A 19,035-nucleotide genomic window follows, 5' to 3' on the forward strand; every position below is an offset into this window, starting at 1 on the left:
TATATATATACTAACACACACAGACAAATCATCATCATCATTGTAATAATCATTTTGACATCTACTTTTCCCTACTTAAATGAGTAGAAAGGCAATTTTGAAGATTTATCTGCTTCAAATTACAGAAAAATATATTTCAGAAATTTAAAACTAAGGAATTTCAATATATTCTTCATATAAAATTATTTCTTTAATTTTTTTCAGCAGTAATTTGATATGGATTACTTACCTTATAGCTTTGTAAACGGATGAAATCAATAGAAATTGGGATGGATTCTTCACTGTTGCGATTTAACTGTTTAATCTTATCTAACAAATCGGCGAAGAACTTATAGCCTCCTTTTAGTACACACAGAACCACAATTCCTTGATTTTCTTGAGGGATTATATCTTGAACAATATCACGAGCTATTCGTTCAATTCTATAAAATTATATAGTATAAAATGTACTTTTAGATAAGGATAAACATCATTTAAATAAAAATATAGGACTAAAGTTTTAACAGCCCTTATAGATATTGAATTACTTAAGTAGCAGATATCCTACTGTAATTACTTCATAAGTCATGTTTGAATAAAGCTGAGTTTTGTTTATATAATAATTGTTCCTTCCACATACTAACTACATAAATTGCTTCATTAAATTCCTAGTTTCATTTATTCATTTTAACATTATCAGTCTAAAGAACATGACCAATAGTAACACAAAATAAGGAAAATCATTTGATGACAACATTACAAAAGAAATGTACAACTATATTCCAAACTTTAAGGAACATCATAAGACCACAATCTCACATCACCTTTCAGCTAGTTTTCTGATTGATCAATTCATCCACACACACACACATGCTACTTTTTCCCAAGCTAGCTTAAGCAAAACACTATTTACATATCTGAATAGTTACATATTGTAGGACTAATAGGTTTTAATGGCTGGACTTCTTTCTTTTACCATCAAGTCATAAAATATGAGTGAATCTAATTGACAGTTGGATAAACTGAGATAGTTAAAACAATATTGTCTATCCAGAGGTACAATACCACAGCTATTGTAAGATATACAATTCTCAGTGATGGGGCAAAGACAGATTCTAATATCCCTGTATATACTTTACTGAAGATTTCTAAACATTTGTAATGTTTTAAGTAATTAATAAACTGGATTTCAGAACATGAGAAAAAAAAACTTATAGTAAAGAATTGACTTATACATATAGATTTGAAAATTCTCAAGTTGTCAAGATACCAGATGATTGATTTCACATGCAACTGAAAACATAACTCAATTATATGGTCAATCAGTGGTACACAATTATAAAAATAAACAGTTGTCCAAATTTTAGGAACTATTCAACTCATACACAAAAACAAATATGAAAATATACACATAAACCCTTTTGTTACTATATTTCTAACCAAAATACACCTCTTATGTGTTTCAAATTTTAAAATAATCATGAATTTAGACTGGTTTAATATAACAGCTCTAACTTGTTTATTTACACACACACACAAAATATTCCTAAAATTGCTTGTATTTCTAACTTTCTTCCAAGTGTGCAGGAAACCTCAAAATATTTTTTTTACCCCTTTGTTTATGTTTTGTATAACAACTTGTTTCTGCAATAATTGATCCAAAGGAAAAAGTAAAAAAATAATCTAATGGTATTGTTTCTTTGCAAAGACTGAAACTAGATCTAATATATCTCCCCACAAATAACAAAGAGAAACACTTTTTTAATTCATACTATATTCAGGTATGATTACCATTTTTTGTTTTTAATTTATCCCTATCAGAACTATTGTCAGAATTGTTTCACTTTCAGGAAAAGAAATATCTGATTCATAATCATACACAGGGTTTTTACGCTTGTATATTTTCTTGAACTTTTCTTTGTCTCCTTTTGAAAATACTTTGAATTCAAACTTGCAGTTTGACTACATGAATTTTCATTCCGTAGCAAAACATTTCAGAAGATTGAAGTGGAAAAAAATGGGAAAAAAATCTCCAAAAATTCACAGCACTCATATAGCAAGTACAAAAATGGAGGACAGTGTAACTTGATTGTTTACATGGTAAAATTATGTTTTTTTTTTAAATAATCATTAAAATATGAATAGGTCATTCATTGGGTAGTATGGTAATGAAAGGGTTAATGGCTCTAAACACTAAATTAATAAAACTATTTCTTAGAGTCAAGAAAAGTTAATTCATTTATAAAAAAATCAGCAGAAAAAATACAGCTGGTAAATAAAATGCACATTATACAGCATTGCCAAAAGAATGTAAAAAGTGATAGAGATACAAATTCTACTGCACTGAAATAAGAAATAAAGTTAAGGCTATAGAATAAAGGAAAATAGATAATATCACATGCTATTTTGAAGAACAATTAAAAACGTAGCCATGGTTAAATTAGATGACACTTACCTGTCATTAATGAGTCCTGCAGGTATCATAATATCAGTTAAATCAGCTTCATAATGTTTAGGAACACAGAACATATTCAAAGGATAGCCAGCATAATCATCTTTAATCTGTAAAAAGGACAACTTAATTAGTACACTTGTTAGTTATTTCTCCACAATAATTTATTTTCTATTATAAGCTTCCCTCCAACTCACCTCATTACATCAGTTATGTTTTAAATAGGGGACTTCACATATTTTCCAGCAATATAATCGAATCCCAGCAGAATCTCATCTCACACTTCACGAATCAATACAGTATATCTAATTTTTAACTCTTTCTTTATTTAATTAATTTTTCATGAGCTTCTTTTTGATGGAACAAAGGAGTTTCATACTGGTTTCTTGTAAGTTCATTCAACGTATTCTGCAGTATATTATACAAGTGCATTTTGAATGTGTTGATATCTACACCATGGAAATTCATGGTTTGAGGGAGGATATTAAAAAGATACAGAACTTTTAACATTACAATATTGCAATATCTAATCCTAATCTAGAAGAAAAAGACTAAAACTTTGGAAATTATGTCATATATATATCAGATACATACATATGTATGTCTCTATGCATTACATTACTCTTTTTGTACTCTATTTGGAGTCGGTTCCTGCAATGAGGAGGGAAGTAAGCTACTGGAGTCCTGTGATACAAATGACCTTATGATCTGCAACACTAACTTCAGGAAACCAGCCAGTCACCTGTTCACCTATCAATCTAGTGGTCACACAAGCTAGATTAACTACATTCTCGACAGAGTCCAGGGAAAGTAGTTGCTTATAAATGTAAAGACCTTCCTAGGTGAAGAGTGCACTCATTAGTCATTAGTGACATCATACCTTGGGCTACAAGGATTCCAAGAAGCTAACTTCTTGGTTTGCTTTTTGGAAAGAGAAAGATCTGGAAACTTAAGGATCCTCTCAATAGTTAGAAATTTTAAAACATTTTAATCAAAGCATTTGGCAAAGAGGAGATAGTGACATATAACACTGAGGACAACTGGAAGTTCATACAAAACAACTTAATGAAAGCTACTGACCAAGTTGGTGCAAAGCCCCATTCAACCTAAGGTGATATGGTGGTGGAACATTGTAGCTGACAGGGCCATTAGTGTAAAGAAACAGGCCTGGAAGAGAAGCGACAGTGGAGAACTATATCAGATAGCCCCCTCTATCCACTTTGTGCAATTTATAAACCCCACCCCTGTTCACTATGGGTAGGCCTCAATACTCTTCAACACCATCTATTTCTCTCTCTCTCTCATTCTGTCTCTCTATCTCTCTCCTACCTTCCTTCTCCTACTGGGGTGGCCAAATCTCTCCTCTATAATAAGACAACCACGTCTGTCCCTCTATCATACTTTAACCTCTCGCCTGGCACACAGCCACTTCCTTCGGTTCCACTCTCTCTCAACTAAGAGGCTTTTGTCTTGAAAGTTACTTGGCACTCCCACTGGTGCTGGTGCCATGTAAAAAGTGGCTGTGCTGGTGTTATGTAAAAAAACCTGTGCTGATGCCACATAAAAAGCACCCAGCCATAGAAGCAAAGCCAAAACAGACAATTGGAGCCTGGTTAGCTCTCTGGCTTGCTAGCTCCCGTCAAACTGTCCAACCCATACCAATATGGAAAACAGATGATGATGAAGAATGTGACTAAGAGAATACATAATTCTTAAAGCACAAAAATCGAATGTGATCCAACTAGATCAAAATTGCAATCCTTCAGTTCTTGAGCACTCGTTTATTCCAGAGGTTATAATCGTATTTTCCTTCATATATTATCCATGGGAACTCCTATATGCTGATGATATAGTGCTCATAGGGGAATTTAAGAGGATATACTGGGCATGGGACCTAGAATCAAGAGGTCTTAAGATAAATTTAACCAAAACAAAGGTTTTACTAAGAATTAAGACAGGACCCTGGTATCTTCAGGGAAATGGCTTTACTTAATATGCAGAAAAGGAGTATGTATAAATTCCATAAACTGGACACCATATAAGCTATGAAAACAGCTTTGTATGTGACATGCACTGGAACAGTACATACTATGAACACACTGGATTCTTTTGAATGCCTGGATGGCTCACTAGTAGTAGTTGATAGCTTTTATTACCTAAGGGATGTAATTAGCGAGGGAGGTGGCTGCTCCAAAAGAATAGTAGCCAGAGTAAAAGTGAGTTAGAGAAAGTTGAAAGAGCTACTGCCACTGTTGGCAACAAAGGTTTATTCCTCACAGGGTGACGGGCAGATTGTATGATGCTTGTGTAAGAATTGTAATGCTGTATGGTAGTGATACAGGGGTTCTAAACATAAGAGGACTTGAGAAAACTGGAAAAGAAGTGAACTGAGCATATGCTTTGGATGTACTGAGAGTAAAACTGGGTATAAGAGGAATCAGATGTAGTGTGCACAAAAGAAGACTGCACTGGTGTGGACATGTGGTGGTGTGTACGGGTGATGACAGCTGCATAAGTAGTGGTTGGAGTTTATGGAAGAGGGAAAACCAAGAAGACATATACATATAACATACACGGTGATTGCACCATCTTCACAGTTGATTGCTGTCTCCTTGTTCTTCCTCATTGTCAGTGTCATTTCTGACTTTTTATCCATGACTTCTCAACTGACTATGTAGTTCTGTTGCACATCTGCATGGTTTGAAGCATAGGTGACTACATACATAAGTTGTAACTTACAATGTGCTTCTGCATAGTAAGTTACAAAAATTTTCAATCATCAAAGGACTTTCAGCAGATGGGATGACAAATAAGATCACCATAAACAGACATTTGTTATTGTTACATCATTGGATTGCAGTGATATACACTTGTAGAACATGAGTACCAGGATTAGAACCGAGTGACAGGCCAAGGAAAGATGGCCCATAATCACATGAAATTGCAGGTTTTGCATCAATGTGTCCCTCTCCTAGAAAGATGCTATGACAACTATGGGTCCCTCACTCCCAATAGCTTTACTTTATGCACTGACATCAACCAAGTGTATTTCTGTATCTCCGCACTGAAATGGAATGTCATCACATATGCTAGTTAACTTATAACCAGGACCATGACAGGTGCTACTTACTACTCCAGGTTAGAGTTGACCTGGAGACAATAGTGGCTAAGAGGTGGTCCCACACTCCTCAAAACCCTGGAACTCCTGAACCAGAGCCCCACTACAGCATTTAGTTTGAAGTCATACCCTGGATATACACAAAGCTTCACTCTGCTATTACCTTCTGGATTTTATTTAGAGATGTTTGTACTACTGTTTTAATTGTTGACATTTTCTGTTTTTGGTGGATAGAGCTGTTCATAGTGTCTGTTCAGTTTGTATTCTTCTCCCTCAATCTTAAAACAACCTGCAACCAGTGAGGTAATTCATATGTTACAAGTGACATCTTACAACACATATTCAAAACTACCTCTGAGAAAACCCAGATAGCTCAGGAGGGTATCAAAAGATTATGTAGTGTCTGTAGCCAAATACAAAGTTGCTGAACCTGTATGTAAACAATGACTACCAGTACAAAACGGAAGGGTCACATAGAAATGATATGCTACAGTCACACAAGTCATTTTACGTAAGTGACCACTCGTGGCATGACACCTGGGGTAAGTGTTTTTTACTATAACCCTGGGCCAACTAAAGTCTTGAGTGGATTCAGTAGACAGAAACTGAAAGAAGCCCATCATATGTGTAAGTGTGTGTCTCCTGGTCTTGACATCACATGATGGTTGTAAATGAGTGTCACTGCTATACAAGCAGTATCCTTCATTTCCAAAGTGACTCCTCAGACTATGATTAAACAAAAATGGAAAATGGAATGTCACAAATGATGATGATGGTGACATCATTATCATCATCATCAAACATCCATCTTTTATGCTGGCATGGGTTGAATTGTTCAACAAGATCTGATAAGTCAAAGGATAGTTTAGAGCGCCAATGTCTGTTTTGGCAAGATTTCTGTGGCTTGATGCCCTTCCTAATGCTAACCACTTTACAGAGTGGTATCAGCACTAGTAAGGTCACCAGGTTATTCAATCGAGCAGGAGTATAATAGAGAAGGAAGCAGCTTTATACTATATGACAGAGGGAGAGGAATAGATTTGTTGCAGAAGAGTTACATGGCCACCTCCTGTAATACCTGAAGAAAACCAGCTTAGTGATATTTAAAAAATTTGCATATTACAAATCTCCATTACTCATTATATCATACATTGTATATTGTTTCCTAAAATAACTTCTATAGCATCACACACATCCATGTGTGAAATAAAGAAAAGAATTATGCCTACATAAATTATTTATGTATCAAATTGCTGTAACAATTTTATACTAGTCAAGCAATTACTTCATAATAATTATCTGTAAACAATGCTTAAAGCTACAACTCTGTCTACCACAATTGATTCCTGGTACTTATTTTCTCAATCTACAAATAGTGAAAATTAAAGTTTTAATGGGATTAAACTCAGAAATTGATACAGTAAAGTTTTGACCTTATAAAACTTTTATGCTATTATGAATACACTCAATTTTGTATAACAATTTCAACAATAGCACTCAAAATCATCACTAGCTTACAAAGACATGTAAATATACATAACAGATAATAACATCATAGGGATGTTGTGAAATAGGTTTTCATAACAATGATAAAACTAAAAGAAAAGAAAATCTAAGAGACATAAACACAAATAAACCAATATTTTAGAGACCTAAAAATTCATACTTTTGACTAGTGAGCTATGTGCTTATATCTATAATGAACAATAGTCAATAAATAGAATGCTATATAATTTTTTTTATAAATGTCTTGAGAAAACAACTTAAATTTTTTTTCTTAAATGACATTCTAAATATGTACCTTATGAAAGAAGATAATAATTGTTTAAAATAAATTATGTAAAAACAGTAAATTCATCATTTAGTTCTTAGAAATATATAATAAAACAAAACAGTATTATATACAGATATAAACATACCTCCATTATACTCCAGTAGCAATAACTAAGTGAATTAAGATAAAATCCTATTTAAATTAGATGAAATTTTTCTAAAAAAGCTAACTTCATTTTGCTGGCTCACTACCGAGATGTCTCAGTTTAGATGCATGTTTTAAATGACTGCTAGAGTAATGAAACGTAGCAAGCAAAGTAAAGAATAGGGAGAGTGAGAGTTAAAAGAAATCAATAGAATTACAAAGTAATCAGAAGGGATTATTTCAAACAATCGCTTACTATAATCATCTATTAAATGAACTGTGATGAGCAAGGATAGAAAAAACAGGACACTTTTTAGTATGTCATTCTTTTGTCAACATCCATTAGTTGCAATAAGAAAATTAACATAACAGTATTTAAATATAATCACTCAAATACCCAGATCATAAAGTAAGTTTTATTTGGAATATTTTTTTTCTATTTGAGACAGCCAGTAAAATCCAGTTAGCAAAGAAAATCACTGGATTATTTAATTAAAATATTAGAATAGTTCTTGGCAAAAACATTCACAATTTTTAAATGCATCTCATGCAAACATAAAATACTAACATTCTGTTTTATAAGAACATTTATTTGAGTACTTGAGTATTACACATCTGTTAAGTTAATTCAATAATAAATTTACGTAAGTATAGAAATAAAGCCTATATCCTCCATTTATTCAGCTTTAAACAGTTGTTTTAATGTTTATTTTCCATTCTGAACATAAGAGTAAATTGCTACTTATCTTGATACAATGTCATTTCTTCAGTAATACTTTTGAAATCTAACCTCACAGCTTCCTCCCATGTCTTCCTCTGTGAAGGACACTTTCTACAGCCACCATAGAGCAATTTTTCACTAAGCATGCATTAGCTAAAACCTTTAATACCTAGCTGCCATTTCAGCTTATTCATGCTCCACCTGTCATACAAGTTAATATTACATATCAAATAGATTGTGCATAACTTAGCTTACTCCAGCCTCCATTTTTTTAATATTAAGTACTCATGTTCATTACCATGAGGTATCATATTTCGTATGTATCAAATTTCATATGTATCATACAGTTTTTCATTTGCATGAAAAAATACCATGTCCTTAATAGCTCCCAAAAATATACTTTGACTATGACTTACACCAGTTAGGTTGCACAGGTAATAGAAACCATCTACTACATCTAACATAGTCATGGTTTCTTTCATGGTCAACTGTATCTGAACTGCTCCATGTATTAGGAGAAATAATCTATACATATTAACACACACAACATAGGATAAACTGTTTATACAGAAATTGTATATCAAACATTTGAAATTTTAATTCATCTGAAATCAATTTCACGTAAAAAAAAAAAAAATTTTTTAATTAATCAGACTTGAAAGGAGGTTAACTTCTAAAGACTATAATCTTATATATAATATCCTTTAGAAAGGTATGAAAAAGAGTCCTCAATGTATGTAACTTGACACAGGATATTATAAAATACTGAAATGATATTTTTGTAAACTTAAAAAATTTCAAATATATGCAAAACTGTGGTTATATAAGTAACTCTATCAGTAACAAAGACTATATATATATAAATTGGGATATCGATTTTTTCTTATATTGCATATATCAAGGGATTCCCACATGGTTCCAGTGTTTTACTTTAACTTCTAAACTTCCTTTTCCCTGTTACAGATACCATCTGTATTACAGAAATGTTGCCTTCATGAAAATCTTGCAACAATATGGAATTCCATAACACAAAATCTTTTTTCTATTGACTTCTATATAATATGGGAAGTTGATAAAAAAATAGATTTTGTGTTCTGGAATTACATGTTATCACAACATTTCTGTATTGTGAGAGATAACCATATTCCACTAGTGATTAAAAATAAATGTGTCCCATTCTATCTTGAATTTGATTTTTATTTTCTGCTTTTCATGGGTACAGAAAGTGGGTTTATTTCAGATGAAAATATCCATTGAAAAAAAAAACAGTAGAATGAAAGCAAAAAAAAAAAAAAAAAAGTTATGTAATACACTCATTTTGAATGTTTTAAATGTTCAAAATGAGTGTACTATGTAAATTTTCTTGCTTTTTAATTTTTTCTTCGGTGTTTTTTTTCAACAGGTAGTTTTATCTGAAACAGACTCATTTTCTGCAATCATATAAGAAAAGAAAAAAAAATGAAAAATCACATTCAAGACAGAATGGAACATATCGATTTTGAACCCTTTAGCATTTAAACCGGCCATATATGACCCAAATATTTTATCTGTTTCATGTTCAAACCAACCAGATCAGATCTACCCTACAATCTCATTCTAAGAATGCAACTATCACATTATTGAACTCTCAAAGCTACAAGATAATGCCTAATTAATTCAAAACAATGTGAATAAATAAATTTAACATTTGATTAAAAAAATCTGAATACTAAAGGGTTTATCACTGAGACAATTTCTTTGCGTAATGCCAGGAATTGTAAATAGAAAAAAAAAAATTCAAATTAAAAAATGGTTCAAAAGCTATTTTGTATGTTTCAATTTGTTATTATGACATATTAATTAATGGAGAGCTCAAACCAAACCTTGATGTGATTGTTTAACTAATTGTAAACCTTTATCAAATAACACCCAACTATATAAACAAAAAAAAAAAAGACAATGGATATTGTTACCTTATATATGCTTGTAGAAAAAGATGGGATAACCACAGTTGGAATAACAATGATTATAGATCATATTCATCATGGTTAACCTAGAGCTGAACAACAATGAGAGAATATTTTAAGAATTCTCTCAAGAATACTGTCTTCAGCATTATAAATCAAATCTATGATTTGTCCAATAGTAAAATTTGCAAGTAAAATCAAACTTAGCTACAAAACTTATTACATCATCATCATCATCATTTATTACTTGTTATAAAATTATAACTGTTTAAAGAGTTCTTCAAAATATTCCACAAATTATTTTCTGGACTCTTGAAGGAGTATATGTGTTTGAGTGATAATATAGTTGATATTTTTATTCATGAAGTTAATTCTGTTACCATTTAACTCTTTTGAGTGACAGTATATAAAATCAAGTATGAATACAAATTTTTTTTAACAAATAGATAAATAATTCTTTGTTAGATTAAAAGTTACTGTAAAAAGTACTTGAAAGAAGTATTTCCATAATGTGTCTGCAGTAACCACAACTGGTCTGGCTAAAATAGAATAAGGAAAGCTCCAGTGCCCACTGATTATTTCCTTAGTGCTGGTTCCATGATGAGCACATTTGGTCCACACCATAGTGAAAATTGATAAGAAAAACCCTCATCCAGTCATAAAAATAAAACACAACCAAATTCTATGAAAGAGTAGAGCTGAGAAAACCAAAAATTCACAAAGAACTTATCAGAGAAAAAGAGAAAGCTATTCAAATTTGTGTTCAATCCAGGTAAAATGCTGCTTTTTCGGAAATTTGTCCAATATATATGAAACAAACAAAATATATATGCTGATGATTTTCAAGCAAATTGTTAACAAGAGAAATTTCTTTGACTTATCACCCAAACAGTAACCTTTTCTCCATAGCTATACTAACCACAAAAAGATGAAATGTAAAGAGAATATTCCAAAACATTGTCCTTCAAGATCTTGCATAATGTTCTCCAACCATACACCACCTACATGCAAGCTAGATACCACACACCAAACCAACATTGAGTGATTCCATGAACAGAGGCCTTCAAACCATCTTCCAATGGGAATATGTCAATCTTGACTCTTTCAACAGCAAGAAAATACAAATGAACTCACATCAAGAAAATATTGTATCATACTCCTCTTGAATCATGAGCAGCTTGCAATTAGAACCCTCATAATTGCTTCAACTGTTAGATTTAACTATTAACAAGGATCTCTCTTTGCAAAAGTACATCCTCAATATAGCTACGATTACATATCAATGACAAGCCCATCTCTTAAGTGCCAGAACATACTTCAGCCCCTAACAATTACTAATACTCTACAAAGCTCAGGTGGAATATTGCTTTCATATCTGGGACACTGCTCCTGCTGCACACACAGACATTTTAGGCTGCATCCAGAAAAGGCCACCCAAATAACTGGCATGAAGTCATCATCATCATTGTTTAACGTCCACTTTCCAGGCTGGCATGGGTTGGACAGTTTGACTGAGGAGTAACTCACAGATATGCTTAAGCCTCTTTTGCTACTACTATAATGGCTTCTTCCCCATGGAGCTGGCTGGGCTCAAGCCACTTCTACTCAAGATTCTTGACTCACCCGTATCTCCTTTCTATTACTCTTGTTCTGTCCACTCAACACCTGCCCCCATGCTCTGCACTAATCACCATGCTCTGATCTTCTTTCTCAGAATATTGATCATCTGGAATTCCCCTCTAGCTCGTGTCTTTCTTGCAAAGATTCATGAGGATTAACTGACATCAATCTCATCAATCTTGGAAGATCTGTGAAGGTCATGATCACTGCCCCTTCCTCCAGATGCAGGAAAAAAAAATCTAGTTACCATAATCAACTAGACAAAATGTTAACAAGTCTGTTAGTGTCCCAATATCAAGGAAGCAAACTTGCACTCCAATTGAAAGCTTCAAAGTCAATACAAATTCTTGACTTCAAAATCTTTTATACTTTTGCATGACAACTTCACAACTATAACATTGTCTGAAATTGCAAATTTGAAAATATTTTAGTTTTGATTTTCTATTTTTACTGTGAAGCATTCCCTCTCCAAACAATGCACAAAATACCAACCCTATCGTTCTTCCTCACAACTATAGGCCTTTGGGAATCATTCCATGCCCATTTTTTTCTGCAAGCATCACTCTGCAGAGCCTGAATATCAACTGCATTGTCCTAAGTTTGGTAGGGACTTCAAAAGATTATAGGTGTTGCTCAGCCAACTAAATTAGAAATACAAAAATAAAAATTGAAAAGTCTTATATCTACAAATCCATTTTGTTTTAACTATACTAAGAAACTTGTTTGTCATTCATCATTTAGCATCCGTTTTCCATGATGACATGGGTTGGATGACATGACAGGAACTGGCAAAGCCAGGGGCCACACCAGGTTCCATAGTCTGTTTTGGCTTGGTTTCTACAGCTGGATGCCCTTCCTAATGCCAACCAGTCCACAGAGTGGTTGGCACCATCACCAGTGCTTTTTACGTGGCACCTCAGTCTTAGGATCTCAATTCTGTTGTGGTGGGCAGGTCTTAAGTACAGCAATGCACCACATAACTGTCCTCTGTTATCTCTTTTGTAAGATTCAGAGTTTTGAGATCAACCTTCAGTACTTTGTCTCGTGTCCTCCTGGGTCTCCCTCTTCGACAACTTCCCTCCACTTGAAGCTGTCCTCATCCATCCACATCACATGACCAAACCAGTGCACAGTCTCCTCTCTTGCATACTGCATCTAATTCCTCTTATGCCCAACTTCTCTCTCAATACACCAATGCTCTTTTGCACATGCACACTGACATTGCACATTCAGCAGAGCATACTAGCTTTGTTCCTCTCCAACCTTCACATGTCCTCCACATTCAGGGCCCATGTCGCACAATCATGCAGTGTCATAGTTTGTACACATGCACCATACAATTTTCCCTTCACTCAAAGAGGGAAATCTTTGGTTGCAAACAAAGGTAAAAGCTCTCTGAACTTTCTCTAACCTATTCTTAGTCTAGCAATTACACTTTCTGTACAACCTCCTTCACTGCTAATTAGGTTACATCATCATCACCGTTTAATGTCTGTTTTCCATGCTAGCATGGGTTGGACAGTTCGACTGGAGTCTGGGAAGCAAGGCGGCTGCATCAGGCTCCAGTCTGATCTGGCAGTGTTTCTACAGCTGGATGTCCTTCCTAACACCAACCACTCTGTGAGTGTAGTGGGTGCTTTTTACGTGCCACAGGCACAGGGGCCAGAGGATGCTGGCAATGGCCACGATCGGAGGGTGCTTTTTATGTGCTACTGGCATGGAAGCCAGTCAAGGCAGTGCTGGCATCAGCCACGTTCGGATGGTGCTTTTCACGTGGCACCGGCACGGGTATCACAACTACATTTTCCATTTGATTTTCATTTTAATGTTGATGTACTTGGCTCAATAGGTCTCCTCAAGCACAGCAGGTCGCCCTATGATCCAAGGTACTTTTGAATGGGCTGGGGCTAGTTATGTGAAACTGGTGTAGGATACAGCCGTGAACTCATTTTATTTGCCGGGTCTTCGCAGTCAACATATCTCCAGAGGTCTCTGTCTTTTGTCATTGCTTCTGTGAGGCCCAACATTCGAAGGTCATGCTTGACCACCTCATCCCATGTCTTCCTGGGTCTACCTCTATTCCGGATTCCTTCAACTATTTGGGAGTGGCACTTCTTCACACATCTCTCCTCATCCATCCGTAGTACATGATTATACCAGTGCAAACATCTCTTTTGCATGCCACATCCTATGCTTCTTATGCCTAACATTTCTCTCAGAGTGCAACTTCCAGAGAGCCAATGGGACTTTTAACTAAAATAAAAGTTAAAGTTCTTTTCTATAATGTTTTCCATCACATAATTACTAAATTACTTAAATTAATATTGGTTTTTAAATAAGAAATGTAAAGTCATACACACAAAATAGTTCCTAAGCAAAGAAATTTAGCTTACCACAAATAATTATTTAAAATTCATATTTATTGTACACTGCAATTCATACTGTAGACTACAATAAAAGGCTTTTTTACCCTATGGGATTTTTTCCCCTTTACATTCTAGAACTTTCACCCCAGAATTCAACTGTTTACATTCTAACCCACCCACCCACTCCTGCACCCTTTTCTTTACAGTGAAGTACAGAGTTTGAGGGACAACTAGTTCAAAACTTTGGTATAACAAAATTTTGGTATAATTTCTTAATTCTTCTTTAATCTTAGTCATTCTCAACGAATTCAGGAAGTATTTTCTTTGGAGTAACAAATTTTCTGAAAAATATTTTAGGATGCTTTACACTTGTTTTGAACTATGCATTCCTTCACTTTCCATCCGACAGCAATTATCAAAAACACTGACTGGTTGATGATGATAATAATAATAATAATGTGTGTGTACATATGCATATATGTGTATATATATATATATATATATATACATATATATATAGTAGCAGAGATACCCGGCGTTGCCCGTGCTACATGCAATTGAAGAATGAGACTTTTCTGTTATATTTTCTTTAAGGAACTGGAATACCTATGAATCGAATTTCATCAAAATTGCACATGAGGGTTCTTTCCCTCTTTACACATCCTAAAAAATTCTAATAATGACACATGTATCCCTTACTATTGATCTTTATGCACATATTCCAAAATTCCAGTCTTCTGGAACCTATAAAAAGGATTTTGGTCCTGAAAAATGGAGCTCTAAAATATGGGAATGAAGGCCTCTATTGGGGGTGGGTGTGTTAATGTCAACCAGAGAAGTTGAATTGTTGGGAATGTTTTTAACTTGGGTCTTATAGTATGCCTGTATATATGTGAGGGTATAGTTTCATTTTAATAGTTTCAGTATGAAATTGAAAATATTTAAGTGAAAGTATCTGACATTACAGTAGCGACGTGTTATTGTTTCACTTTTGACACGTAATACTGAAATAGTGGAATAGTTTCAGTATTAAAGTGAAAGTATCTGACATTACAGTAGAGTGATGTTATTGTTTCACTCACTGCAGTAGTCTCAGTATGAAAATGAAACCATTAAAGTGAAAGTATCTGTCATTACAGTACAGACTGTCCTTATTTAACGACCACTCGGAGTTACGACGAACTTTACGAGCAGTCATTACATATTTTATAAAAGATAAAAACTTTAAAACTTTGACTGTCGTATTGTGCGCTATACGAGAACTGCCGTCATGACAGCAGCACATCCCGAGCACCCAGCCTCACCTTCCGACACGCTCGCTCTCTCACTCTCCCGCCTGTGGTCAGCCAGGCAACACAGTGACACAGTACCTATATTACTATTTCGTTTCTTTTTTCCTTTATCTCTTGCACCCCATACTACAAGATGCCCCCAAAAAGGAAGAATACATCTTCACCTGCAGCAGGAAGCGCCAAGAAACAACAGAGAGCTATTGACCTTGACACAAAAATGAAAATCATTACAGACTACTGCTATGCTAGAACTTGAGGCGATGGATCCAAATTTTGAGCGATTTTCCAAGGTGGAAAGGCAGACAACTGAACTTTTCCGATGTTATCGAGAAATTTATGACGAAAAAAAGAAGATAAAGCAAACAACACTGACCGGATTTTTCATGCATTTTGATGTCAAGAATGAGTTGCTTTTGTAATCTTTATCCAAAGTAAAACAAAGTTATTATGTTTGAGTTTGCTTTAAACCTTTTCTATAGAATCCTGAGAAAAGTTTATTAGGCATCTTATGTACTGGGCCTATTCTAACTTTTAAAGTTTTCCTTGTGATAATCTTACCGTTACTCATTCATTTTTCAACAATTTATGTTAGTGATTCTTGGCCCTGTACTGCATATACTTTATACAGTACGGTATTCTGTTTTTATATGTACGTACAGTCACTATACCTATAAAAAAAAATACGTAACCTATGAATATTCGTTTACTGAAGAATTTGATTAACGACGGGGCTGTTGGAACGTAACTCAGTCGTTAAATGAGGACAGTCTGTATCGATATGTGATTGTTTCAGTTTTGATAATGAAACAGTGGAATAGTTTCATTTTTGAAGTGATTGAATGAAATGTTTGACTCATTCCAACTTACGTGGGCCGTCTGATCCGAAACTCCGTATTCCAGAAACTCCTCTCCCCGCCCCCTTCCAAAAAAATTTTACCTACAAATTTCTTTCTAATTGTAATCTAGACCGTCTGAAAGGTATCTATAAAATTTCATGTATACAAATTTCCTGCCTGTACACACACATTAGCAGAGTAAAATTAAAAGAAAGGTAGCTTCCTTGAAACAAAATTTATTTCAAGGTAACCATATATATATAACAATTTAACCGCTATTAGATTCGATGTAATTTTAAAACAATTTCTTTGGTCAGCACCAACCAATTATTTCAATAAGATTGCTAACGTAAATAAAGGGACAGAGATGAGCGGGAAAGATCTATCGAAAAAAAAATGTCATTAGACGACAAAACGACATATAATTATCCAAAGAAAGATACAGTAAAACAAAGATGTAATGAGACCATAAGTGGTCAGGGTTCGAAAATGGAGAAATATTGATTTCTTCCATAAACGGAAAGACAGAATGTGACATTGATTAGCGACATCACAAGATCTTGGAGATAGGATCGAGCAATAAAATCATTATTTATTAAAATAACAAATCTAAAACAAATATGGTTTAGAAATAAGAATATAACAGCACCAAATTGAAGTACTCGAAGGTCATATTCTGGGAAGCAAAATATGTGAGGAAGTTACATAACGAAAGAATTTTGCAATTACGATTCGTCCTTTAAAATTTTAAACAGTATTTCATCAAGTCAGAAAGTAAAACAGAACACAATTTGTTGGAATATTCTACAATAGGGCCTGCAATCTTTTTCATGTAATATATTAAACGTATCAAACAGCAGCTAAGCTATCTTCTAACACCACAAAGAGGATCATTACTGACTGATTAAATAAGACAAGCGATAAATACTGTTTATAGAAGATTAAATTGCCTTTTATTCATGACTAGACTACGCTAACCTTGTCAACAAAACGGCTCTTTTACAGAATAGCCAACCATCAACATAACGAAAGTAATCGTCTTTCACTTTCCTACAAGAAATAGCAATAGTTTTATTACTAATCGACTGTTCCGTTTAATGTTTTAGATTTAATTCATATTGGACACTCGCTGACGCACTTTCTCTAAACTTATTTCCTATTTACTATAATATCGCGGTTTATTATTTAAGCTTACGTCGATTCCTCCGTGGTGTTGTTTTGCATTTATGATAAAATATATAAATATATACAAATAATAAAAATACAGTACAGTACTGTTTCTACTTCGCGGATTTTCACTTATCGCAGGGGGTTTGGGAACGTAACACCCGCGATCGTCGAGGGATTACTGTATTATTAACGTATAATAATTACACACGCGTATATGTATATACATTATTATTCTTTTATAAGTTTCAAGCCCTGAGGCTGTAGCCATGCTGGGACACCGCCAATATTAATTTAAGTGTACAGTATTATATATCCATTACGGCCGATCTTACCAATCGGTTTCGCTCTAGGGATTCAACGGAGTGTCAGGTAACAGTTCGATTATGTAACCTTGCGCAGGGTTACATAGTCGGACTGTTACCTAACACTCTGTTGAACCCCTAGAGCGAAACCGATTGGTAAGATCGGCCGTAATGGATATATAATACTGTACTCTTCGATTAATATACCCGCTCTACTGACAGATATAAGAGTGCATTTTTTCCTGACTTATGGACACTTAGACGGCTCTCTCTCCCTCTCACACACACACAAAAATCGTCAATAGTTTACATATCCCAAAAAGAAGCACACTCTAAGTTATAGAGCGGTATATAATATAATATATATATATATATATATATATATATATATATATATATGGAGGGTGGGGGTGCATAACGAGGTGTTTTTTACTGCATTTTTGACTATGAGACAAAATATATTTTTTACAAATGTTCACCAACTTGCAAAAACTATATAAGCTAGGCAAATGACTTTTTTTTAAAATCCATTAAAACCTATAACATATTCAGAACACTATTGCAGAAAATTATCACCGTTCTCTTTGAGCATATACAAGACAAATTAAGCTGGGGCAAAATGAGTAAGACGAGATAAGGTAAATTTGTTGCTTCAATTCTCCAAAATTACATTTGAAAACAGACTCATACACATCAATATCTATCCTTAGACATCAGAATGATCAGAAACGCAAAATTTAAAATATTTCGGTCAAATGAAAGAGGGTCATGGAAAAATAGCACATGATAGGAAATTAACCAAACGACTAGATTAAAAAAAAAAATCTTAACGTAATATATTATCTGTAGCTTCTGCACGATCTGCTCGGTATATTTATACACCATGCAGTTAAAATGAAGAAATTATTGAAATTAGACATTACTCATTCTGCCCCCATTTTAGACTTTTTCCTTGAAACTTGAAAATGATCAAATTAGACATTAGTGAGGGTAAAATTGACTTGGAAAACAACAGAGAAAAGAATATTGATTACTGAACGCAAAAAATTATCCAGATATTATTTCATTAACAACTTCAATTACAATCAGGTGAAAGTGGAGGAAATATTTCTTGAAAGAAAAATACCCGTCACCTGACTATATTCAAACTCTTTCGACTTCAATAATAACCATAGTGACCAAGTATTACTCTTCAGGATGATGTAATACTTGCAACGTAATGGTTTCAAACAGAAGAGGGGGGGGGGGGGTAAACGAGAAATCAGAAATTACTCATCTGACCCCGGTTACTAATTTTGCCCCACTCCCAAATATA

At 34.0% G+C, this 19,035-nt stretch overlaps 1 protein-coding gene across 2 annotated transcripts in view; it reads right to left on the bottom strand.

Annotated features, from left to right (window-relative positions):
* Positions 1–19,035, bottom strand: part of LOC106871918 (hypoxanthine-guanine phosphoribosyltransferase) — a 45,211-nt gene that overhangs the window by 24,208 nt on the left and 1,968 nt on the right. Inside the window, exons 1-3 of one of the 2 annotated variants that reach the window (XM_014918675.2) lie at positions 7,469–7,617; positions 2,435–2,541; positions 230–422 (exon numbers count right to left, since the gene is read on the bottom strand). In XM_014918675.2, coding sequence (XP_014774161.1) covers positions 230–422; positions 2,435–2,541; positions 7,469–7,474 — 306 coding nt within the window. In that variant the 5' untranslated portion in view covers positions 7,475–7,617. Of the gene's footprint in view, positions 1–229; positions 423–2,434; positions 2,542–7,468; positions 7,618–19,035 lie in introns of those variants that run through there. The other variant, XM_014918674.2, reaches the window with a different exon arrangement.

Source organism: Octopus bimaculoides, chromosome 9, assembly GCF_001194135.2.
Source record: "Octopus bimaculoides isolate UCB-OBI-ISO-001 chromosome 9, ASM119413v2, whole genome shotgun sequence".
NCBI lineage: Eukaryota > Metazoa > Mollusca > Cephalopoda > Octopoda > Octopodidae > Octopus > Octopus bimaculoides.